At 36.0% G+C, this 25,368-nt stretch overlaps 2 protein-coding genes across 2 annotated transcripts in view; one reads left to right on the forward strand and one right to left on the reverse strand.

The window, feature by feature from the left end:
- Positions 1–1,164: 1,164 nt before the first annotated feature.
- On the forward strand, positions 1,165–13,780 carry LOC100927702 (uncharacterized protein C17orf98-like). The gene is made up of 3 exons (XM_003771879.4): positions 1,165–1,695; positions 6,366–6,468; positions 12,744–13,780. Exons 1-3 carry the CDS (start codon positions 1,453–1,455, stop codon positions 12,926–12,928), a joined length of 531 nt encoding a protein of 176 aa, XP_003771927.1. The 5' UTR covers positions 1,165–1,452; the 3' UTR covers positions 12,929–13,780.
- Positions 13,781–14,618: 838 nt separating this feature from the next.
- The window catches only part of MSRB2 (methionine sulfoxide reductase B2), a 28,924-nt gene continuing 18,174 nt past the window's right edge, over positions 14,619–25,368 (reverse strand). Inside the window, exons 4-5 of the mRNA XM_012551248.2 lie at positions 17,072–17,219; positions 14,619–14,963 (exon numbers count right to left, since the gene is read on the reverse strand). Of these exons, the coding sequence (XP_012406702.1) occupies positions 14,859–14,963; positions 17,072–17,219 (253 nt within the window). The 3' untranslated portion in view covers positions 14,619–14,858. The remainder of the gene's footprint in view (positions 14,964–17,071; positions 17,220–25,368) is intronic.

The following is a 25,368-nucleotide window of genomic DNA, read 5'->3' on the forward strand; positions in this document are numbered from 1 at the left end:
CCAATATCAGGTTCAGGAAGACTAAATGACTTTCCCAAGGTGACATAGGTGGTAAATGCTAGTGATGGTCAGAGCCAGAGTTTTTCCTCTGTAACAGTCTCTCTCTTTTTAGGAGACTCACAGCAACTTAATCATTATTCCCACTTTACAGATGTAGAAACTGAGGTTCTGAGAGATTAAGAGAATTGCCCAGAATCACCCAACTTGTTAAATATATGAAGTTGATTTCAATCCAATGTTTTCCTGACTCACATACTGTGACAGTGGCAGTGTCATTGCCAGTGATAATCATTTCTAGCTTTTGGTTTCTCTGGATTTCTGGTATCCGTAAGTAAGTTCTATAGAAACATAGAAGCCAGGGAATTACAGGCTGGAAAGGTCCTCTCCTCTTGACTACTGTCTCCCCATTCTAACACTCTTTACACCATGACCCGTGGCCAGAGGGATGGCCTTTGCCAATAAGTTCTAACCTCCACCTCCCCTCAACTCAGTAGTTGCCTGCCTGTTCCAGTGGTCAGAGCGGAGTTGAGAATTAAACCAAATAATTTTGAAAACTAAGAAAAGGAAAGGGAACATATCTCACTGATAAAGTATCACTGAATGAGGGCACCTGAAAAAAAGGACAGCAAGTCTCCATGGAAGGTAGCTAGGTTTTACCTTTAGAAAAAGAACAGAAGGACCCTGCTGATTCAACTAGCCACTGATACTTTGAACTTCACAGTGCCTTTTTTTTTTTTGCTAGAGACACAAAGTGCTACTTAAGTCTTTGGCCACCCCAGTGTGACAGCCTTGAAAGTAGGGGTCATCTGCTTTCCATAGAAGTAGGGGAACCTTATGAAGTGATTTATTCAAGGTTACTCAGCAAGTTCATGAGTCCATAGAGGTTTGGAGCTGAAGGTCTCCGAAAAGACTACTGCCAGTCTGTCCAACAAGGAAAAATATGGTTCTGCACAAAAGGAAAAAAATCTATTCCCCTTCTCTGCAATTCTCTTCACAGAATGGAATTAGATCCAAGTAATTCCATTTGGTAATTCAACAGCTGAGTATTTGCCCACCATCTTGCATCCTCCTTCAATTGGCTATTTCCCAGACCCTCAGTGACATCGGATAGAAACATTATTGGTTCAGCTTTGAAGTCATGTGAAGCTCCCTTTGTTGGGGGCACAAAGGTCAAGAGGAAAAGGCATGAGGTTGGCAAGACCCCCTGAGGGATTTCCATTATCCTATCCACCACACCAACTGCTGGACCTAGAAGAACTTCTTTCATGGGTGGAAAGCAGAAGTAGCATTTGACTCAGACAAACTTCCCACACCAACCATGCTTTTTGTTGTCAGCATGGAGACTGGTCGGCACAGCCAGAGTTCAGCAGTACACTTACCCTGATCCAACTTTTAATTCTATTCTCTCACACCTTATCTCTCCCAAGCTCAACTCCTTGGAGAGCAGTGCTGATGCCTTTGAAGAGAAGGAAATGGTGTCTCTCAAAAATATTTAAGCCATCTGCCTCTGAATTGAGGAGAAGGGAAAAGGGGTTCATTCTGGATTGTATTGCAGTGGACAAGTTAGAAAAAGGAACCCATGGTCTCTTGCCAGAGTATAGCATCATTCCTCGTTACAGTGCTCAGAAGGATCCACACCTAGTGGACCATTTGGCAACCAAGGAGTCATCTCAGTTTCATTGGGGAAAAGATCCAGTAAGTTCTTCATGTTTCCTCAGTTGTTCTCCTGTTCTGAATAGAAATTTCCATGTGTGTGCGTGTGCACATATGCATTGTTGCACAGCCTGGAGACATTAAGACAATCGGCAATTTTAGGTTGGAAGTACACAAGCAAGATCTGAAGGCATCTTATGCTCCTAAAAGCTCACAAATGGAAGTGATGAGAAATGTCTAATTTTATTTGAAAATGGATAAGGCTGAGTATAATGAAGAGTTTTTAAAAAGTGGACTGTGATTTCACTAGGCTAGTTCCTTATGGGTATGTGATCTGCAGTTTAATAGTCTTAAATGTTTTAGGCACTGAGAGGCTCAAATGATTTGTCCAGTGTTGTCTAGCTACAGAGATGGAACTGTCTGCTTCGTGATCCAATGCCAGGGTTCTTCTCTGAAATATTTTATGGGACCTACGAGCCATATGAATCAGTTGGCTTATGTGACTTTGAAAAAGTCATTCCCTACTGATGAAAAAAAAAAATCAAATAAAGGTGGCCTAATGGTACCAGATCTAAAACTATAAAGCAGTGGTCATCAAAACCATTTGGTACTGGCTAAGAAATAGATTAGTTAGTTGATCAGTGGAATAGGTTAGGTTCACAGGCCTATCAATATCTATGAATATTCAATATTTATATTGAATAATATGATAATCAATTATTAATTGATATAATCAATAACTATAGCAATGTGGTGTTTGACAAACCCAAAGACCCCAGCTTTTAGGATAAGAACTCACTGTTTGACAAAAACTCCTGGAAAAATTGGAAATTAGTATGGCAGAAACTAGGCATGGACCCACACTTAACACCATACACCAAGATAAGGTCAGAATGAGTTCATGATCTAGGCATAAAGAATGAGATTATAAATAAATTAGAGGAACACAGGATAGTTTACCTCTCAGACCTGTGGAAGAGGAAAGAATTTGTAACCAAAGAAGAACTAGAGATCACTATTGATCACAAAATAGAAAATTTTGATTATATCAAGTTAAAAAGTTTTTGTACAAACAAAACTAATGCAGACAAGATTAGAAGGGAAACAATAAACTGGGAAAACATTTTTACAGTCAAAGGTTCAGATAAAGGCCTCATTTCCAAAATACATAGAGAATTGACTCTAATTTCTAAGAAATCAAGCCATTCTCTAATTGATAAATGGTCAAAGGAAATGAACAGACAATTTTCGGATAAAGAAATTGAAACTATTTCTAATCATATGAAAAGGTGCTCCAAATCGCTATTGATCAGAGAAAAGCAAATTAAGATAACCCTGAGATACCATTACATACCTGTCAGATTGGCTAAGATGACAGGAAAAGATAAAGATGAATGTTGGAGGAAGGGGGGAAAACTGGGACACTGATACATTGTTGGTGGAATTGTGAACTAATCCAACCATTCTGGAGAGCAATTTGAAATTATGCTCAAAAAAGTTATCAAACTACATACCCTTTGATCCAGCAGTGTTACTATTGGGCTTATATTCCAAAGAGATTTTAAAGAAGGGAAAGGGACCTAATGTGCAAGAATGTTTGTGACAGCCCTCTTTGTAGTGGCCAGAAACTGGAAACTGAGTAGATGCCCATCAATTGGAGAATGGCTGAATAAATTGTGGTATATGAATGTTATAGAATAATATTTGTTCTATAAGAAATGACCAGCAGGATGAATACAGAGAGGATTGGAGAGATTTACATGAACTGATGCTGAGTGAAATGAGCAGAACCAGGAGATCATTATACACAGCAAGAACAAGACTATATGATGATCAATTCTGATGGACGTGGCTCTCTTCAACAATGAGATGATCCAAATCATTTCAGCTTGTTCAGTAATGAAGAGAACCAGCTATATCCAGTGAAAGAACTATGGGAAATGAGTGTGGACCACAACATAGCATTTCCACTCTTTCTCCACTCTTTCTGTTATTGTTTGCTTGCATTTTTGATTTCCTTCTCAGGTTATTTTTACCTTCTTTCTAAATCCAATTTTTCTTGTGCAGCAAGATAACTGTATAAATATGTATACATATATTGTATTTAACATATACTTTAACATATTTAACAGGTATTGGACTACCTGCCAACTAGGGGAGGGGGTGGAAGGAAGGAGGGGAAAAGCTTGGAACAGAAGTTTTTGCAATGTTGAAAAATTACCCATGCATATGTTTTGTAAATAAAAAGCTATAATTTAAAAAAAGAAAAAGAAAATGAGAATCTAAAAATAAATAATAAATCCAACACTAAAAAAAAGTCATTCCCTTCTATGAAACACAACCTTCTCACTTACAAAATGAGGGGGATGAAGCCTGACCAGCTCTGAATTCCTGGGGTTCATGTTTCAGAGGAACATACAGAGCTGGAAAGGTGAAGGTGCTTATTCCATCTTCTACATCAAAAGATTAAGCCAATCTTGCATAAGTTTAATTACACAAGAGGCAGGAGTCCTCTGACTCAAATTACAGGATTTTTTTTCTTTGGAAAATGAAGTGACTATCAACTCTGTGTCTGATGCTCACCGTCTTTGTGACTGTAGGCAAGTCATATATTCCCTCTTGGGCCTCCATTTCTTGTCAAATGAGAGGGACTCATTGGATGACCTTGAGTTTAGCTCTATGATTGTATGATCCTACAAGGAAACCTTAAACATCTAATAATGTGTACTAAGTACTTGGAGGGATGGGGTGGGGAGCAGGGTGAGATATACTACATTTATTTTCAAAGTATCAATAGTTAGTCATATGTACACATAGTAGTGTGGGAGATCTGGAGAGAAGGATGTCCAGAAGGAATCTGGAAAAGTTTCCTAGAGCAGGTTTGCTTCATGGAGGCTTTAAACCATGGAAAGAAATTAATAGCATCAGAAAGGTCCATAGATTCAGAGCTGGAAGGTGGCTCTGATGACATTTAGTCCAAATCCCCCTAAGACCTGAAGAAACAGGCCCACAACAGGTGAAATGAAGTACCCAAAGTCCAACAGATGGGAAATTTTGCACATCTAGAATTCAAATCCAGCTCCCTTCCATAGGTGAAGGATGAAGAGAAGGGCATTAAGCATAGAGGTGGGAGAGAAGGAAGATTTTTGGGGGAGGAAGGGATTCATTTGCAGATTTGCACCATTTGTCTAAATTGTTTTATACAAGCTCTTTTTATGGTAGCTAAGAATTGGAAATTAAGGAGATTCATCCATTGAGGAATGATTGAACAAGTTATGGCATATAACTGTGATGGAATCCTATTGTACGTTAAGTTGGCTCTTCTCAGAAACATGGTGATTCAAGGCAATTCCAATAGACTTGGAATAGAAAATGCCATCCACAAACAGAACTATGGAGATTGAATGTTAATTGAAGCACAGTATTTTCATCTTTTTTGTTTGTTTCTCCTGGTTTTCTCTCTTTTGGATTGATTTTTCTTGCCCAACATGACAACATAATGGAAATATATTTAAAAGGATTGCACACATTTAACCTATATCAGTTTGTTTGCTGTCTTGGGAAGGAGAGAGGTGAGGGAGGGAGAAAAATTTGGAACACAAAGTCTTACAAAAATTACATGTATTTGGAAAAATAAAATACTATGGAGAAAAATAAGAGTTAGAATGTTAGAATTGTTTCAGAAAAACCTTGAAAGACATATGAATTGATGCACAGTAAAGTGAGCAGAACCAGAAGAACATTGTACATAGTAAACAACAATATTGTTTGATGAAAAACTATGAATAGCTTAGCTATCTCATCAATACAATGATCCAGGATAATCCCAAAGAATTCATAATAGAATATGCTATTTCCAGAGAAACAACTGATATTGTCTAAATATAGATGGCGCCTTTTTTTCTTCCTCCCTCCCTTTCTTTTTTTCTCTTCCTTCCTTCCTTCCTCCCTTCCTTTCTGGTTCCTTCCTTCCCTCTTCCTTCCTTCCTTCCTTCCTTCCTTCCTTCCTTCCTTCCTTCCTTCCTTCCTTCCTTCCTTCCTTCCTTCCTTCCTTCCTTCCTTCCTTCCTTCCTTCCTTCCTTCTTTCTAAAATGACTAATATGGAAATGTTTAACATGATTGCACATATATAACCTATGGTGAATTGTTTACCATCTCAGGGAGAGGGAAAGGGGAGGAAGGAAAGATAGTATTTGGAACTCAAAACTAAAAAAAAAACCATTAAAATTGTTTTAACATGTAATTGGGAAAAATAAATTGTATTACACAGAAGTAAGAGATAAGGCTGGAATAATTGTGGAAGGCCTCACATGCCAGGCAAAAGAGATAAAACAAATGCAATATTTTTGTTCCTATATTATGCTCATGTATTTGGTTGATTAGGGGGAGGTTTCATGAATATTTGAAAAAAATAAAATGGTAAGGAAATTCATTTATATCAAAGCATCAGAAGAAAGTGAGAATGTGTAAGGATTCACTACTCTATGTGCATGGAGTAGAGATCAAGATGGGTGGGAGACAGGACCAATACTGGCATGAACCACTCCCATTATATTGATATTAGCCATCATGTCAGCACATTCTGTTCTTTTGGAGAAGTTCCCATTGTCTTAAATTACAGCCAAACCAGAGGCCTAACAGCAGTACTGTCTTTTATGGGTTTGCTCTTCCCTACTCTCTCAAGTTTCTATATATTCATTTTATCTTTGCAGTTGTCTAAATTGTTAATGATCCATAAGGAGGAAGAGGAAGCAAGGAAAGATATTATAGGACCAATGGCTCTACATCTCAGGAGGAGGAACAGACCAGGTGCAGGTAAAAGGAAAATTATCATCTCTAAAGGTCACTCTTTCTAAAGCACGGATTTATTTAGTTCTGAATCTAGCCTTGTGAATATTTGCTTATAATTTTGTGTCTGAGATCAAGGTATGGATTTTTAAAGCCACAGCAGATAACTAATTGAAAAGTAGGATGTGGATGCTCAGGACATAGAAACTATGGGATATCACAAAATAAGGATATAACAAAAAGTTATATACCTAATTTTTTGAGGTGAAATTTGTGAAGGACAGCCTACCATATTTTCCTAAAAATATCTCTGCCTCCCATTGTATTTCTTGCCTTCTCAATGAATATGGAAGGGATGTGGTGAAGGGAAAAATTTAGAACTGAAAATTAAAAACAGAGCAAATTGAGAAAAAAAATCCTCACATCTGCTCAGTGACAGATTCTAACCTTTTGGACATTTCTTTATAGTAAAACACTACCTTATTCTAAGAGTCTCTTTAATGCAAATATATTCCCTGGGAAATAATAATACATTATCCTATTAGTTGCCATTATCTCCTAAGTACCCGTGAGTTAGCCTCAAAGAAGAAAAAAAGGAATTGTCTGTAGGACAAATAAACTTTGCTGAAAGGGAGAAAAGAAGGAAAAGATGAATCTGGATCAGACCATTGACAAGAAAAGACAAGGCAGAACCTGTTCAAGAATCCCATTGGGTTATCTGGGCATTTGCTACATCATCAAACCATAAGAACCTGTGTTCAAATCTAGATTCAACCCATTCATTACCTTGTGTGACTTTTGACCTTTATGGAACTCAGTTTTTTCACCTGCAAATTGAGACTATTGAGCCAGATGACCTAATCTTGCAACCTTCTTTTAAGCTCTAAATCTAGGCTCCTAAGAATTCACCTATTTTATATTTTTACTTAAGATATATGTGAAAGAGTAGAGGGAAGGGAGGGAGGGAGGGAAAGAGGGAGACAGAGAAAGAGAGAGAAAAGGAAGGGAAGAGAAAAAGGGAGGGAGGGAGGGAGAGAGGAGAATATAGGAAAGGAGAGAAAGAAGGAGTGAGAGAGAGGGGAGGGAGGAAAAGAGGGGAGGGAGAGAAGGAGAGAGAAAAGGAAGGGAAGAGAAAAAGGGAGGGAGGGAGGAGAATATAGGAAAGGAGAGAAAGAAGGAGTGAGAGAGAGGGGAGGGGAGGAAAAGAGGGGAGGGAAAGAAGGAGAGAGAAAAGGAAGGGAAGAGAAAAAGGGAGGGAGGGAGGAGAATATAGGAAAGGAGAGAAAGAAGGAGTGAGAGAGAGGGGAGGGAGGAAAAGAGGGGGAGGGAGAGAAGGAGGAGGAGAAGGGGGAGAGAAAATGAGAGACACAGAGAGACAGAAACAGAGAGAAAGACACAGAGATATAGACATAGAGAGACACAGAGCAAGAGAGCTAGAGAGAAAAACAGGGACAGAGACACAGAGAAACAGATACACAGAGACTAGACAGAAAGCGAGACAGAGACACACACACAGAGGCAGGACAAAGAGAGAATAAGATAAGAGACGAGAGCAGGAAGAGAGAGAGGATGGGAAAGAGAAAAGGAAGGAGAGGAGAGCAATGTAAGATAGGAGAACGGAAGAAGAAGAAAAAAAAAGAAAAGAAAGAAGAGAAGCTTTGTGTCTCTAGCATTTTCGTCTTTTCCTCGCGTCTAAGTGTGGGGGGAACGTCCGGAGCTGCTGCGCGGCCTCCGCCTGCGGGCACTGGCCCTTGCGGTCGGGGCGGTCCCAGCGGTCCGTGTCCCGGCGCTGCCTCGGGGCTGGGCTTCTTTCTCTCCCGACAAGGAGCTGTCCAAGTGCTCCCAGGTGCCGCTTCTCAGGCGGAGTGGATTTGGAGGCAGGAGAAGCCTCCTCCACTTCTGGAGCCATTCCTCGCCTTCCCCGCCTTCCTCGCCATCTCTCCCGGGTCTCCTCCCGAGGTCTCTGTTTACTCATCTGTCCAAGAAGGCTCCCAAGGCTGGTAGTGGATTATGCTTATGCTGTAATTAGAAATGGTGTCGGATCCCATGAAATGTCTTTTGCTTTTCCTTGCTAGCACTGCATGAGCTAGGCAGGTGGTGAAGGGGATAGAGTGAGGGGCAGATCTTGTTTCAAATACTTGTTAAAGCAAGTCACACAATCCCTCTCATTCTCAGTTTCCTCATTTGTAAAATGGGGTTAATACTAACCTACTTTAAAAAGGTGACTTTGAGGATCAAATAAAATAACATATGCAAACCTTAAAGTGCTGTATAAATGCTAGTTATTATTAATAGAATCAATTCTTTTGAGGATACCACACTAACTAATTGATTGATCTCATACTTCTAGAATCAACAGTTAAATGACTATTTCTAGGTGATCTAAAAAAAGTATATGAGCCTTAGCACTTTCTGCTCTCCTTTTGGCCACTCTATTATGGTCACTGTATAAGTGGAAAGGGGAGCAGAAGACTTAGGGTCCTTTTCAGGCATTCTGATAATTATCTCCCAATGAAGATAGGTTGATCAATGGGCTCCTAACTCCATCCGTTTCTACGATTTCCCTCGGAGCCTTTCCTTCATAGCCAGTTTTTCCTCCATGGACTACTGGTATTAGAAGTCCTGAGTATCTCCACACAGGAACGCGATATCGGAGCAAGGAATTATAGAGGGATCTCGAAGCTAACAAAACCGACTGGGGTGGCACATGTGATTGTCAAATCAATCCTGCCAACTGTGCTTATGAAGCAGAAATGTAGGATTATTTTAATTGCTAATTGTTCTTAAGACCCCTAACAGGGAATTTTAAAAATTGTGGTGCAAATTTCCTTGTCTACAGGCGTAGCAAAGGAATTAAAGTTTATTCAGAAACTGACATGCTGCTGATTGAAGCACAAAGAAGAGTAATCAGGGTCGTTTTATTTATTTTTTCATCTGGCTTTTAACATTCACATAGAAAATTACTTCAAGGGCCAAATGCTAGGGAAAAATAAGTTCGTAAACAGTTTTTCTAATCAGTCATATGTACCGATTACTTAGGAATATTCTCTCCACCCTCCCTTCTATTATCCTTCCCCATCAGTATCTAATCAGTGCCCAAATATAACGTTAATTATTCTTTTGTTTATGACACTAAATGATGTAGTGAAATGGGGAGGGGGGGAGCAATTAACATTAGCACTGTGTTATTCTGAATGACATAGAACCATCTCTCTGTGGTTCTTAAGTCATGGGAATCATAGATTTAGAACTGGAAGAGGGGTCTTGACTCAAGGGCTATTGTACAGTCCTCTCGTTTTAAAGATGAGAAAACTAAGTCCCTACTTGGTCAAGGTCACACAAGTAATGAGTTAAGTATCAAAGATGAGATTTGAACCCATTGGTTGGTATTAAGGTTGTAAAGTGTTTTTTAAGTACATTAGGTCATTTGAATCTCACAATAATCCTGTGAAGTGGATGCTATTATTACCATAATTTTACAATGAGGAATCTGAGATCTAGAAGACAAGATCAAGTGGCTTAGCCTTGGATGTCAGCTTTAGGAGTACCTATTAGGTATCAGAGGCAATATTTGAACCCACACTCTCATAATTCTAGGTCCAATACTCTATTATTTCATTCAATGGAGAAATTAAAGCTGACTCTCAAATATCCAAAATCAAGAATGCCTTCTCAATCGGATCTCTCTGAGGGTTTTGTATGTAACTTAGTTCTAAGGAGACATATGAGTACTCTTTTTTTGTTCTAAGACTTGGGGAGGGAAGTGATCTCGAGGAATTTAGGCAGGATTAAAATGGATCCCTCTGAACCAATCACTGATGGATTAATCCAATGACACTTCTCATGTTGAGAATTTACCTTTCACCAAAAAGACTCTTCTTAGTTACCCATGGGAAAGTTGATGATATGGCAATAAAAAACTTTATGCCATCCTGTGGGTCATTATTAATTTTATAATTTGCTCCTCAGTCCAAACACACTATGCACCATATTGAATGTTATTGATGTTGACTTTCATCCTTGTAATTGGCTATTCCTTTTCTAAATTTCTGAGAAAGCATAATCTAAAAATGAGCTCACAATCTCTCCTCTCCCCACCCCCAATCTGTGCCTTTATTTTTATTAATGATATTTTCCTTAACATTGTGTACACTCTCACTAGTATTCCAAAACCAAGTCAATTTTTCTTGACTATCTTTTGCTTTTTTATTATGAGTGACAAAAAAATCAACAAATACAAATATTTCTATATACAGAGAAAAAAGATTATGTATGCACCAAATGACACTATTGCATATTTGTTTACACTAATATATATTTATATATATGGAAATATTTTAAATAGTGGCTCCAAAGCTAACCTACTTATTTATGTCCCCTTTCAACTTTCTTTTCATCTTTTTATTTAGAAATAATTTTAATTGAGATCCTTTATTTTTATATCACCCATTTTCCCTTCCCATAGCTGTGAAAAGCAAATGGTTTGCTTTACTTCTTGGTATGATTTTAATATTCAGATCAGGTATCCATTTTGAATTTATAGTATGGGATATTTGTCTAAGCCTGATTTCTACCAGACTATATTTAAGTCTCCCCAGAAATTCTTTATCAAATAGAGAATTCTTCCTAATGTTATTTAAATATTCATATTAATTGAAAAACATTAGGTTTTTGAACTCACTTATTTCTGATTCTTCCTTTTTCTGGTCTGTTTCATTAATTTACCTTTCTATTTTTAAATGGCTTTGATGATTACTGCTTTATAATACCATTTGAGGTCTCAACATTGTATTTTCTTGATACTAGTCTCTTTTGTTATTTTAAACATGTTTCATTGATATTTTTTCCTTTCCTTTCTGTCTTTACCTTATTCTCTCTCCATCCCAGTCCATTCTCTGCTCAGCTATCAAATTGATCTTCCTAAAGCACAGGTGTGTCACCCACTCCACTCCTTCAATAAACTCCAGTGTCTTTCTGTTAGCTCCAAAATCAAAATCATTTTGGGTTTGGAAGCCATTCCAACCTGGCTCTTCCTTTCTTGAGTCTTGCTCTCCCCTCCACACTACAAGATAGAGATATTGGTCTTTATGCTGTTCTCCATCTCCCAACCATGCATTTTCATTGGCTGTCTCGTATTTCTGGAATTCTCTCCTTCCTTATGTCTGTCTCCAGGTTTCCCTGGTTCCTTCAAATCCCAGCTAAAATCCCAACTTCTACAAGAAGTCTTTTCTTGATCATCTTTAATGCAAGTAGTGACTTCCTTCTATTGATTATCTCCAACTTATCCTGTATATATCTTGTTTGTACATAGTTATTTGCTAATATATAATTTCTTCCATTAAAATGTTAACTCCTTAAGATCTTTCAGATCTTTCTTTGTATCCATAGTATTTAACAAAGTGTCTTGCAAATAATAGGTGCTTAATATGCTTATTGTTGTTGTTTTTCTTGGAATTTTTATAACTTACCCCCTCTTTTTCTTCCCATAACTTTAACCCCCACCCCCCAAAGCTGATCCTTGTAATAAATAATGGTAATCAAGCAAAACAAATCTGCCATTGTCTTTGTCTGAAAATGCATACCTAATTTTATACCTCTATTTTATCCTTTATTTGCCTACTAGAATTGGAAATGATAATTTATCTTTGATTTTTTGGAGTCCTGGTTGGCTATTGTGTTGATCATAGTTCTTCAGATTTTTTTAATATGGTATTTTATTTCCCTCCCAATTACATGTTCTTCAGATTTTCAAAGTTTTTTTTTCCTTCACCTTGCTGTAATCAGACTTTTCTCTTTTTTTTTTTTTTTGCCATTATGACAAATAAAAGTCCTTCCTGGTTCTAATCTGCCGGTTGTAGTAACCTCCTCATAGGCTCGGCTCCAGCTTATCCCTCTCATTCATCTTAAGCATGAATCTAGGTTCTTAGACTTTTTATATATAATCTTAGATCATATATTCAGAGCTCAATGGTATCTTGTGTACCATCTGATGTCATTCATTTTATACACAAGGAAATTGGCCTGAACTAATAAAGGTTAATTAGCCCAAAGTCATACAGTAGTCACAGGAGTCTGTGACATAACCAATATTAGAATTGAGATCCCTTATTCCAAAGTCAGTCTCTTATTATATGACTTATCTGTTTTACTAGTTGAAGGTTCATTATTATTTATCTGTTTACTCCTGTGCCTAGTACAATCTCTTAACCATAATCAGTAATGAATGTTTGCTAAGAATGGATGAATGAATGAATGACTTTAAAACAGACTCAATCTAATCCTTCTTTGTGGATTGTTCCTAGGTCATTCTGTGGAAGAAGTACAAGGACATGACTTTCTATTTTCTTCTCTCAAACCAGTCCCAGGATACAATGGTGTCCTTGGATACAGGAGAAACTGCCCAAAATTACGCAACATGCCTTCATCTTTTGGCATAATAACTCCTCTGGAAACTGGAGAGCATGGGGGGGTGTTGATTTTAAATTAATCCTGTGTCTATTCTTGTTAATTTATTAACTGATTCTTTTAGGCCACACTAATAACAGAATGTCCAGTCATGTAATATCATGACACATACTGAACTTAGACCCTTATTAAAACCATAATTAACACCTTCCCTAACATGCTAGTTACCCCAAATGTAGCTCAAAAGAATCATTGTTTAGGGAAAGCAGAAAGTATAAGATGTCTTAACAACTGGTAACTTGTTAGTTTAATTATCCTTGCCCCACTCAGTTTCTATGCTGCTAAAGAAATGGAAAAGCACTGTTAAAATGTAACAAAATTTTAAATTGCTGTTGTTATTTATTTATTATTTTATCCTTTAAATTTTGTTGCCACTCTATATTAAATTGCTAACACCTCAAGGGCAGAGAATGGCTTTTTTTAAATTACTGTATCAACAATGCTTAATATAGAACCTAAGATAGTAGGTGCTTAATCAATGTTTTATTGGATTGGAAAATATTCCCAAAATATTCCCAAAGTAATTGGTAAGGTTCTTGAGGGAAGGAATTCTATTTTAGTTCACTCTATACCTCTTCCAAAGCACAGAACACATTGGCTGTGTAATAATAAAAGTTAACAGTAACAACGCACCCATGGAAAGAAATCCAATCCACTAACCCCCTCTTTTATGTGCTAGGCTTTCTCCTAATTCTGTAATCAACTTATTGGTATATCAAGCTATTCCTGAGAATATGCAGGTATTTCTTGAGAGTTATTCTGCAACATGAAAACAATTCTTAGCTCATCTGTCTTTGTCAATTTGAATGAAAATTTCTGTTGGCTTACATAGTTTAGTTCTTTATATAGCCTCTTGTAGCAATAAGCAACACATACACACACACACACTCTTCAGAAATAAATAATTTGTCTCTCAATGATTAGAAAAGAATTTAAAAACAAGAGCTTGGAACCCATAATTGACACTGTCTATGCTGTTGCCAAGTCTAATGGAAGTGCCATCAAAGGATTTGGAATGAATAAAAATATGTTCAGGAAATTGTTTGTGGACTTTAATAGTGATTTATATTTTCTATAATAGAATTATAATGATTCATTAAAGTGATTTATAATTTTATAACACAACCATAGCTGGACATGCACAAAGACACAGAGACACAAGACATACACACATGTATATATACATACACATGTATGTAAATGTATATCCATATAAACATAATTTTTTAAAAACCCAGGGAATGCAAAAGTTGACAGTGGCAATGTACACTATACATATATATGTATGTATGTATGTATGTGTTCACATACATACACAAAATTGTGCAATCTCCAAAATCATCCAGCACAAGGTGATTGATCTATCTTACTTCACTAAGTACTTAGGTTAGAAAAGAAGCTGACTTGATTAGCCTGTCAATAAGTCCATCAATTGTGTCAATATTTATAGTGTTTTAAGGTTTCAAAAGTGCTTTTACATGTGTTAGCTTATTTGGCTAAAAAAGTCATCTCTGGCCAACACTCCCTTATAGTATGTTGTTTTCTCCTATTAGAATATAAGTTTCTTGAGGGCAGTGATTATTTTGTTTTTTGTATTTTATATCCTTAGTGTTTAATAATAATGTGTTTAGCACATTGGAAATATAATTTAAAATTACTTAATAAATGATTTTTCACTTATTTACTATTAAGAAAATTTAAAAAAGTTAACATTTATGTAGCCTTTTAAAGCTCACAAAGAACTTTACTTAAAAATATGTCATTGTAATTTTACACTGAAAATAGGTAGTACAGGAACTATCACTTCCATTTTATAGATGAAGAGACTGAAGCTCAAAAAAGTTTAGGGATTTATTTGGCTCTGATTAAGATTTCAACCTTCAATTCTCCTGACATTGAATGCAGTATTCCTTCCCCTAAACCATGTTTCGCCTCTTCAGATTTTGAGTTGATCAGTTTAAATTCGGTTTAAATGTCAGTGCCACACTGTTGATACAAAATCTCTGTCCAATAGGTTCAGGCCCATCTGGAAACACATGGCCTAAGTGAGCTTCACACTGTCAAAAATAAAACCAAAAACCCCTCATTATTAGTAACCCAGAAGTCTCTACAGCCTCATTCAGATAAAAACAAATCAATTATTTTAAATATTTAGTGATGTCTTTTGTTGTAATGTCACCTTTGTTTCTAAATGTATTTCTTCCCTCAGAAATGTGTTATTGAATGTTACACAACTGGCTTCTCCAAAAACCCAACATGCTTTTGATCTATATCACTAACAATTTTCCTATCACTTTCTTAAATCTATCAGGGGTTCTCAAACTTTTTAAATAGGGGGCCAGTCCAGTTCACTGTCCCTCAGACTGTTGGAGGGCCGGACTATAGTAAAAACAAAAACTTTGTTTTGTGGGCCTTTAAATAAAGAAACTTCATAGCCCTGGGTGAGGGGGATAATCGTCCTCAGCTGCCGCATCTGGCCTGCGGGCCATAGTTTGAGGATCACTGGCTAGATATTCAACAGAGCAATAATTCAAATCCTGATTGGTAGCATTTTTTGATTTCTGAGGTATAAGTGCTCATACTGAAACTTTGATAATCGGTTCTTTTGAGGAATTATGTCCTCTAACAAGTGAGTCACCCATTGGCACAAAGTCTCTACAGCTACTACTTTCTCAGTTACCTTTAATTATTTTACCTTTACCTTTAATTACCTTTAATATTTTCCTTTTGATCTTCCAAAGTACTTAACAACATGATATCCTTCATGATGGCAATATGGTGCCATGGACAGTAAGCTAGGTAGGAAGATCTGGGTTCAAGTTCTACCTTTGAACACATATTAGTTATGTGGTCTGGACAAGTCACTTGCAGCCCAGGTAGCTCTCTTAGTTCTTCAATTGCAGAACAGATGATTGACTTCCATTTCTGAAGGGATTTCCTTTATTTAGAGTTTGCTACATGAAACCACAGCTCTAACCATAGACCTAGACCAAAAGTGAAACAAACAGAATCTCATCTTCAAGTTCCCTTACTGCACTCAAATTTTACTTTGACACTATTTGGTAATTTTTTTGAATTATTTAAGAAGGGGATAGTTTTTATTCTTGTCTTTGTATTCTTAGTACCTAGCATCTGATGCCTGACATATCAAATAAATGCTTAATAAATGGTTTTTGAGTGGGAATGAATTTCCAGAATGCTACAAGCCTCCATGAGAGCTCTTATTAACAGAAGGAATTGAGCACAAAAGTTAATTCTTTCTTCATTTTCAAAAATTTCCATTTGCCTCCAGCAGGAATTTTAATCTCTCTTGTGAATATGGCCTCCTTCTCACAATAATGTTTTAAAATGCCTAAAATAAATAGGATTACAAAGGAGATTAATTTTGTTATAATAATAGTTATCAGAATATGAAAAAAGTTCAACCTCAGTTTAAGAATTCCTAGTCCACAGTTTGCTTTCTTTGAATCTTAGTCTGATTTCTGGCTTTCTATTGTCTATTTTGATTTGCAAGATTTCCTTATAGCTGGACATTGTTTATTTTCTGTCCCTATAAAAGATTTCTGGTTGTTCATATGGCCCTTGGTTAAGGCTGATGAGAGAGAAAATTCTATTATAGCACAGATGAAAATGGTAGTATCTCATGCTTATACTCTCATAAAATCATCTATAGCTTCTTTCTCCTAATAACTTAGTATATTCCTCCTTAATGTTAGTATGAGGTCATAGCAAAGCTTTCATCCTAATTATTTATCCTTAACCAGCTTCCCAGAGATGGAGAAAGGTGGAATGGATCACTTTTAATTTTCTGTCTATTCCCAAATCAGATTCTGATTCTGCTCCTAATTTCTTAGGGAAGGCTGAAACTGGAGAGATCAAGGCTTAAAAAGATACCTTGGGAGCCATCATGGTTTTATTTCCAGTGTTGAGAACTATGTAAGAAAGCCTGGAACTACATGAAATGTTATTATTCTGAACTTAAGGAACACCAAACAGAATGATCATTTCAGAATTACTTTTTAAGTTGCTAAGTGATAAAAAAAAGGTGTTTTAAGTAGTTACAAGACAGCTCCTGTGGTCTGATGTTAAGAAATTGGAAATGTCAACAAAAAGGCTGGAAGAAAATACTCATTTCGATTTCTGTGTAACTTTAAAGTAAATGCACCTGTTTGCAAACAACCTCCACTCGAGCTGATCCCAGGGAGTAGTCTGGTCGCCTCAGGATATTGCTTTTACTTTCATCTGAGCCAGATGTGCCATAAGCCTCCGTGAATGAAGGCCACCCGGTACCTGAGCAGAATTTTTTTTCAGAACTGCAGAACAGATCAACAACAATCAAAACTGTTATTAAATAGTCCACTATTACCATGTGGTAAAAGCACACTCTGCTAACTCATTTTCCCAGACCAAAAAAAAAATTAAATTAAATCCTATTTCCTCTCTTTGTCCATGCCAGTTTCTTGTTGTACTATTGAAAAACCAGCAAAGCTGGTCTTAGTCCTGGAACTTAAATTCAAATTCTAGACAGTTGCAGTGTGGTGATTGGGCTTGAAGGTCAGATCCTTTCCCAGACACTTAACAGCTATGTTAACTTATTGCCTCAGTTTCTTCATCTGTAAAATCAGGGGCTGGACTCATTGATTCCCAGGTCCTTTCAAATTCTATATCCATACTCCTAAGTCTTGCTTTTTATACTTGTCATGTGATCATGGCCAAATCACTTAATCTTCTCAGTCCTCAAGGTACTTCTTTAAGATCCAAAGTTATTAATGAGCAGAATGTGGCAAATTTACATCAGTGAAGGGAATTTAAATTGATGATTAAATTTAAATTGATTATCTAAAATCTCATCACAAAAATGAACCCTTTTCCCAAATATTTAACATTAAAACTGTTTAGTAAATCATTTAGTGTGACTTTGACAGGAAGACCCAGCTCAATATCATATAATAGTTAAATCTTACAGTATCTTGACATGTTGGGGATAATTCAGCCTTTAAAAATATTACCACAGGATAATGACATGACATCCAATAACACTAGCGGGAAAACCAGAGGTAATGATGGATGGGGGTGGAGGACAGAAAGATTTGTTCCCTTAATTTTCACTAAATCAAAATAGTAAGAAAATTGACTGTGAGAAAGTCATACGTTTAAAAATATCTTTTTTAAAGATGAAGATAGCCTTCATGGAGAAAAGGTGGTCCTAGAGCTGAATCTTGTGAAAGAAGCTGTCAAAAATCACACTAAATGATTTACTTAACAGTTTTAATCCTAAATGTTAGGGAGAAAGATTCATTCTTGTCATGCAAGATCATGCGAGATCATCAATTTAAATTTAATCATCAAGCTGAAGAGAGTGCATTCTAGGTAGAGAGAAGATGGGAAAAGCAAAACAAATATACCAATTTGAATAGGACATAGAATGAAGGGAGAATATTATGTATTACTTTTGTAAAGGTATGTTGGAGCTACATTGTGGAGACTTTTAAATGCCAGATAAGTCTGTATTTTATCCTAGAAGCAGGAGTTTTTTAAGGAGAAGGCTGGCATAGTCAAACCTATACTTTGGAAATACAATCTAGCAGCTGTGTGTGATATGAATTGTACGGAAAAGAGACCAAATACAGAAAGACCAGGCTACTTTTGTCTTAGAGTATACTAGAATGGTGACCATGTCAATGGAGAAACATATGTAGGTAGAATTTTGCAAGCTTGATTGAATATGGAGGAGATGGTGCTGGAGGGAGGAAGGAAAAGGCTTGCAGATGACTCCAAAATTATAAACAAGGAACTGGTAGAACTGTTAATAAAAATAGATAGGTTTAAAAAATAAAAATGCCCTTTTTATTAAAAGAAGAGTGAAATGGGATATTTTTGAATGATCAAATAATTCCATACATAGTCTCTTCCTCTTTCAAATGCAGAGAAGTTCAGCGTGTGATCCCACAGAACACCAGCAACTATCTGTCTCATTGTGTGATGAAACAAGCCAGGGATGGGAAACATGGGCTAATTTGCTCTGTCTCAGTATCCTCACCTATAAAGTGGGATAACAATAGGACTTATATTTCAGGGTCATTAAGAGGATCAAAATAAGGTAATATGCGTTAAGCCTGGCACATAGTAGATGTTTCTTTTATGCTTGCATCCATCCTCCCTTCTTCCCTCCCTAGACTCCTCCTTTCTTCCTCCCCCCCCCCTCTTCCTTTTTGCCTTTGTTCCCTTATCTATATGCCTACAATTTCTCAAAACAAAAATTATTCCAGGGTACAATGTTCATCTCATCCTATCGGCCTAAAAAAAGACCCTGAAAATGTCTTTTTATCATGTTTATTTTCTGCCCAGATATTCTGTGTTGACCCATATTTGATGATACTATGAAGAAAATTCATCTTGTTAAACTGTGGTTTCATGAATGATAAATCATACTCATCATTAAAACTTGAGAACTAGAGAGAAATATATGCAAATAATTCCTAATTCTAAGACAATAATAAAAAAATAAATTTTCTAAAGTTAAAGTTTAATTAAGCTCTTTGTAGACATAAAATCTAGACATAGGCCCTAATGGCACAGGCCCAACTTGAACAAACACATAAACAACCTGTTTAGGAGACTTCAAATTTTAAGCGCATTTAAGAGTCAATTCCAGGGGCAGCTAGTTGGTGCAGTGGATAGAACACCTGTCCTGAAGTCAGGAGGACCTGAGTTCAAATATGATCTCAGATACTTACCCTTCCTAGCTATGTGACCCCTGGGCAAATCACTTAACCCCAATTGTCTCAGCAAAAAAAAAAAAAAAAAAAAAAAAAATCAATTCCTACTTAAGCACTCTTTGAATAGCATGCTTTAAAAAACACAAAGTAAGAAATAGGAATGTTCTGGACTTATCCCAACTTACTAATTGTTTTTCATTTCAAATCCTGGCAATTTTCTACTCCCCAAAATCAATACATAGTGACACCTAGTGGTAAATGGCAAAACTCACATCTTAACAATTTCCCATTAATTTGATGGAATTCACCATAGGATTTTAAGCAACAACCTTTAGATGCCTACCTCATATATCAGACCAGGATGATATGAAACCAAAGTTAAGGAGAAATTTTAAGGAGGATTTTTTAAAATTGTGAAATCTGCTTTATGACTCCAAGATAATTCAAAGAGAATTCAACATTATATTTACTGAAAACAAAACAGTTTTTCATGAGCACTTTGAAAGGTAGCTTATGGAAGGAGGGAGACAGACTTACACAACTCTATGAAGCAAGATTCTAGAACTCCCTTGACCAGCCATTACTTTTCCCTTAGTTTATAAATGAATAAACTTGAATATGGATTAGTGGGAGCTGCCAAAGAAGTCACTCAACTTTCAAGTTTCTGGTCTTATGAATGAGTCTGGGAGGTCAAGCACTTCTTGTTCCAGATGGGATCAGGAAAAAAAAAGGTAATTTGTTCTTAGTGTTAGGATTGAATAGACTGCTCATGGTCATTCATTTATCCAACAAACATTAAAGGCTGTTGTCATGGTTCAAACCAATTTCTATAATTGACTGTGGATCAAGTAGGTCATCTTGAGTCTGAATCTAGTTCAGCTTACAAGTTCGCCTACAAAGTGGATGGGGAGACAAAAACAAAAGGTCCACAGATGAAACTTCTTAAATCTAAACCAAGCTTTGAATTCCATTTCTGTTTCTCGGACTTTAATAAAAAGGTGCTACTTTTCCCCTTGCCTTTTTTTTAAACATGCATACCTCTACAATCAACTTTCTTACAGGTTTGCTTTAATGAAAATTTAGTGAACATATTTTCCTCTCTGTCCTCTATCTTCTTTGGATATATCTCTGCAGAGATTGGAATTGATTTGTTCGCATGTGTAGGTTTCATTTCTTTATGGGAAATACTTTTCCCAGACTTTGCAAATTGGATACTTCAAAGAAAACCAATTCCCAATAAAACCAAAACTACAACAAAAGAAAAGCTCCTTCCATTTAGAAAACAGGGGAAAAACAATTGCACATTAACAATGTCCAGATCATATGCCTAAACACACACATATACACATACAACTTAAGAAATTAATTTTTTACTACTGAAAATTTAGGTTTTCGAGAATTGATTTTTCAATTTTTTTTTTTAATACAAAGTGGCATCAGCTTTTTTCAGCTATAGTATTCAGTCTATAGTACAGTAAAGAAAGTCTCCATATATGTTGAGCTAACATCTATGAAAGAGCTATTTGGCTTTGGGGTATATGTGTAGTTTTCCTGGTCTATAAGTTAACATCAATCATGACTGCCTTCTGAGTAGCTTCCTTCTTGACAGGATAAGCTTGATTGCTAAGAGTGATTCTGGAAACACCAGCATGTGCAGCAGTTAGAACTATCAATCCCTAATAGCAAGCTTATGATTTCCCTTGCTAAGTTAGAGTGAATAGCTTGAATAAGTGTGAACAAATGCTCTTCCAATATCTGTTTCTGTTTCTGTGGGAAAGTAGCCTTCAGCATGAATATTGTAAGGAAGACTCTTAACTCACTGAGCTGTAGTAAGGAGGCAATAAGAATAATTGCAAACATTTACATAGCATTTACTACAATTCTGGGAGGTTGGGGTTATTATTATCCCATATTACAAATAAATTAAGGCAAAAAGATAATAAGTGACTTCCCAAAAGTTCCCTAACTAGGTTTCAAAACATTACAAAATGTAAAACAGATTACAAAATTCAGGAAAATTAAGTAGTTTTTGCACAAACAAAACCAATGCAACTAAAATTATAAGGAGAGCAAAAAACTGGAACTTTTTTTTTGCAAGAAGTATCTCTGATAAAGGCCTTATTTCTCAAATATATAAATGAGTCAAGCTTATAACAATACAAGTCATCCCCAAACTAGTAAATGGCCAAAGGATATAAACAGGCAGTTTTCTTTTTTAAAAAATTTAAAAAAATTTTTAGGTTATACATGTATATTTATTTTTTTTAATATTTCCATGAGTCATGTTAAAAGAGAAAAAAAACAGAAAAGGAAAAAAACATGAAAAAGAAAAAAGAGGGGGGAAAAAAGTGAAACTAGTGTGTGTTGATCTACATTCAATCTCCATAAGTCTCTCTCTCTGAATGTGAATGGACTTGCGTTGGATCACTGAATTACTGAGAACTACGTCTATTATAGCTGATCACACAATCTTACTTTTGCTGTGTGCAATGCTTTCCTAGTTCTGCTTCACTCAGCATCAGTTCATGTGAATCTTTCCAGGCTTTTATAAAATCAGCCTTAACTAGCAATTTTCAGACAAAAAGAAAAACAAAGTCCTCTATAGTTATATGAAAATTTACTACAAATCACTATTAGAGAAATGAAAATTAAAATAACTCCGAGGTAGCACCTCACACCTGTCAAATTGACAAAATGACAAAAAAGGAAAATGTTGGATGTTGGAAGGATTGTGGTAAAACTGAGACACTAATACAGTGTTGGCAGAGTTGTGAACTGATCCTACCGTTCTGGAGAACCATTTGGAACTATACCCAAAGGGCTATAAAATTGGGCATACCCTTGGATCTACCAATAATCCTATTATGTCTACATACTAAAGACATTCAAAAAAGGGGAAATGGATTTATTTGTACAAAAATATTTATAACAGTTCCTATGTGGCAGCTAGGAATTGGAAATGAAAGGGATTTCCTCGATTAGAGAATGACTAAACAAGCTATGCTATATGATTATAACAGATTATTGGGCTTTAAGAAGTGACAAGCAGGATGATTTCTGAAAAATTTAGAAAAACTTATATGATCTGATGCATAGTGAAGTGAACAGAACTCAGAAAAAGTTGTACATAGTAAACAGCAATATTGTTTGATGAAGAACGGTGAATGACTTAGCTATTCTCAGTAATACAATGATCCAAGACAATCCCAAAGAATTAATGATGAAGCATATTACCCACTCCCAGAAAAAGAACTGACATTGTTTGAATACAGACTGAAAATGCTATTTTTCACTCTGTTTCATTCTTTCCTTTTGTTCTAATTGTCCTGTACAAAATGACTAATGTGGAAATGTTTTATATAATTGCTCATGTATAACCTATATCTTACTGTCTTAGGGAGAAGGGAAAGAAGGATAAAATTTGAAACTCAAAACTTATAAAAATGTTTTTAAAAAAAGCATCAATAAGTATCATATGCAATGGGAATAAACTGCAACCATTCCCGATAAGATCAGGAGTGAAACAAGCCCACTATCACCATTACTATTCAATATTGTATTAGAGATGTGAGCTGTGGCAATTAGAGTTGAGAAAGAGATTAAAGGAATTAAAGTAATAAGGAAATTAAATTATCATTCTTTGCTAATGATATGATAGTATACTTAGAGAACCCCAGAGATTCTACTAAAAAGTTATTAGAAATAATCCACAACTTTAGCAAAGTTGCACGATACAAAATAAACTCACATAAGTCATCAGCATTCTATTTCACTAACAAAATCCAACAGTCAGAGTTGCAAAGAGAAATTCCATTTAAAGTAAGTACTGATAGTATAAAATACTTAGGAATCTATCTGCCAAGGGAAAATCAGAAACTTTATGAACAAAACTACAAAATACTTTTCCACACAAATTAAGTCTGATCTAACCAATTGGGAAAATAGTAAATGCTCTTGGATAGGGCGAGCAAATATAATAAAGATGACAATACTACCTAAACTAATCTATTTGTTTAGTGCTATACCAATCAGACTCCCAAAAAATTATTTTAATGACCTAGAAAAAATAACAGCAAAGTTCATATGGAAAAACAAAAAGGTCAAGAATTTCAAGGCAATTAATGAAAAAAAAAAAAAACAAAAAACAAATGAAGGTGGCCTAGCTGTACCAGATCTAAAATTATATTATAAAGCAGCAGTTACCAAAACCATTTGGTATTGGCTAAGAAACAGATTAGTTGATCAGTGGAATAGATTAGGTTCAAAGGACAAAACAGTCAATAACTTTAATACTCTAGTGTTTGACAAACCCAAAGAACCCAGCTTTTGGGATAGGAAATCACTGTTTGCAAAAATTGCTGGGAAAATGGAAACTGGTATGGCAGAAACTAGGCATTAAGTAGGTACTTAACACCGGTACACCAAGATAAGGTCCAAATGGGTTCATGACCTAGGCATAAAGAATGAGATTAAATAAATTAGAGGATCACAGGATAGTTTACCTCTCAGACCTGTGGAAGAGGAAGGAATTTATGACAAAAGAAGAACTAGAGATCATTACTGATCACAAAATAGAAAATTTCGATTATACCAAACTGAAAAGTTTTTGTACAAACAAAATGAATGCAGACAAGATTAGAAGGGAAGCAATAAACTGGGAAAACATTTTTACAGTCAAAGGTTCTGATAAAGGCCTCATTTCCAAAATATAGAGAGAATTGACTCTAATTTATAAATCAAGCCATTCTCCAATTGATAAATGGTCAAAGGATATGAACAGATAATTCTCAGAAGAAGAAATTGAAACTATTTCTAGCCATATGAAAAGATGCTCCAAGTCATTATTAATCAGAGAAATGCAAATTAAAACAACTTTGAGATACCACTACACACCTGTCAGACTGGCTAGAATGACAGGGAAAGATAAGATGGAATGTTGGAGGTGATGTGGGAAAACAGAGACACTAATACATTGTTGGTGGAACTGTGAATACATCCAACCATTCTGGAGAGCAATTTGAAACTGTGCTCAAAAAGTTAAAAAAATGTGCATACCCTTTGATCCAGCAGTGTTACTACTGGGCTTATATCCCAAAGAGATCTTAAAGAAGGGAAAGGGACTGTATGTGCAAGAATGTTTGTGGCAGCCCTGTTTGTAGTGGCCAGAAACTGGAAACTGAATAGATGCTTATCAATTGGACAATGGCTGAATAAATTGTGGCATATGAATATTATGGAATGTTATTGTTTGGTAAGAAATGGCCAACAGGATGATTTCAGAAAGGCATGGAGAGACTTACACGAAGTGATGCTGAGTGAAATGAGCAGGACCAGGAGATCAATTATATACTTCAACAACAATACTATATGATGATCAATTCTGATGGACCTGGCCATCTTCAGCAATGAGATGAACTAAATCAGTTCTAATGGAGCAGTAATGAACTGAACCAGCTACACCAAGCGAAAGAACTCTGGGAGATGACTAAGAACCATTACATTGAATTCCCAATCTCTATATTTTTGCCTGCCTGCATTTTTTGATTTCCTTCACAGGCTAATTGTATAATATTTCAGAGGACGATTCTTTTTGTACAGCAAAACAATGGTTTAGACCCGTATACTTATTTTGTATTTAATTTATACTTTTATATATTTAACAAGTATTGGTCATCCTGCCATCTAGGGGAGGGGGTGGCGGGAAGGAGGGGGAAAACTAGAACAAAAGGTTGGCAGTTGTCAA

Source organism: Sarcophilus harrisii, chromosome 5 (genome assembly GCF_902635505.1).
Source record: "Sarcophilus harrisii chromosome 5, mSarHar1.11, whole genome shotgun sequence".
Lineage (NCBI taxonomy): Eukaryota > Metazoa > Chordata > Mammalia > Dasyuromorphia > Dasyuridae > Sarcophilus > Sarcophilus harrisii.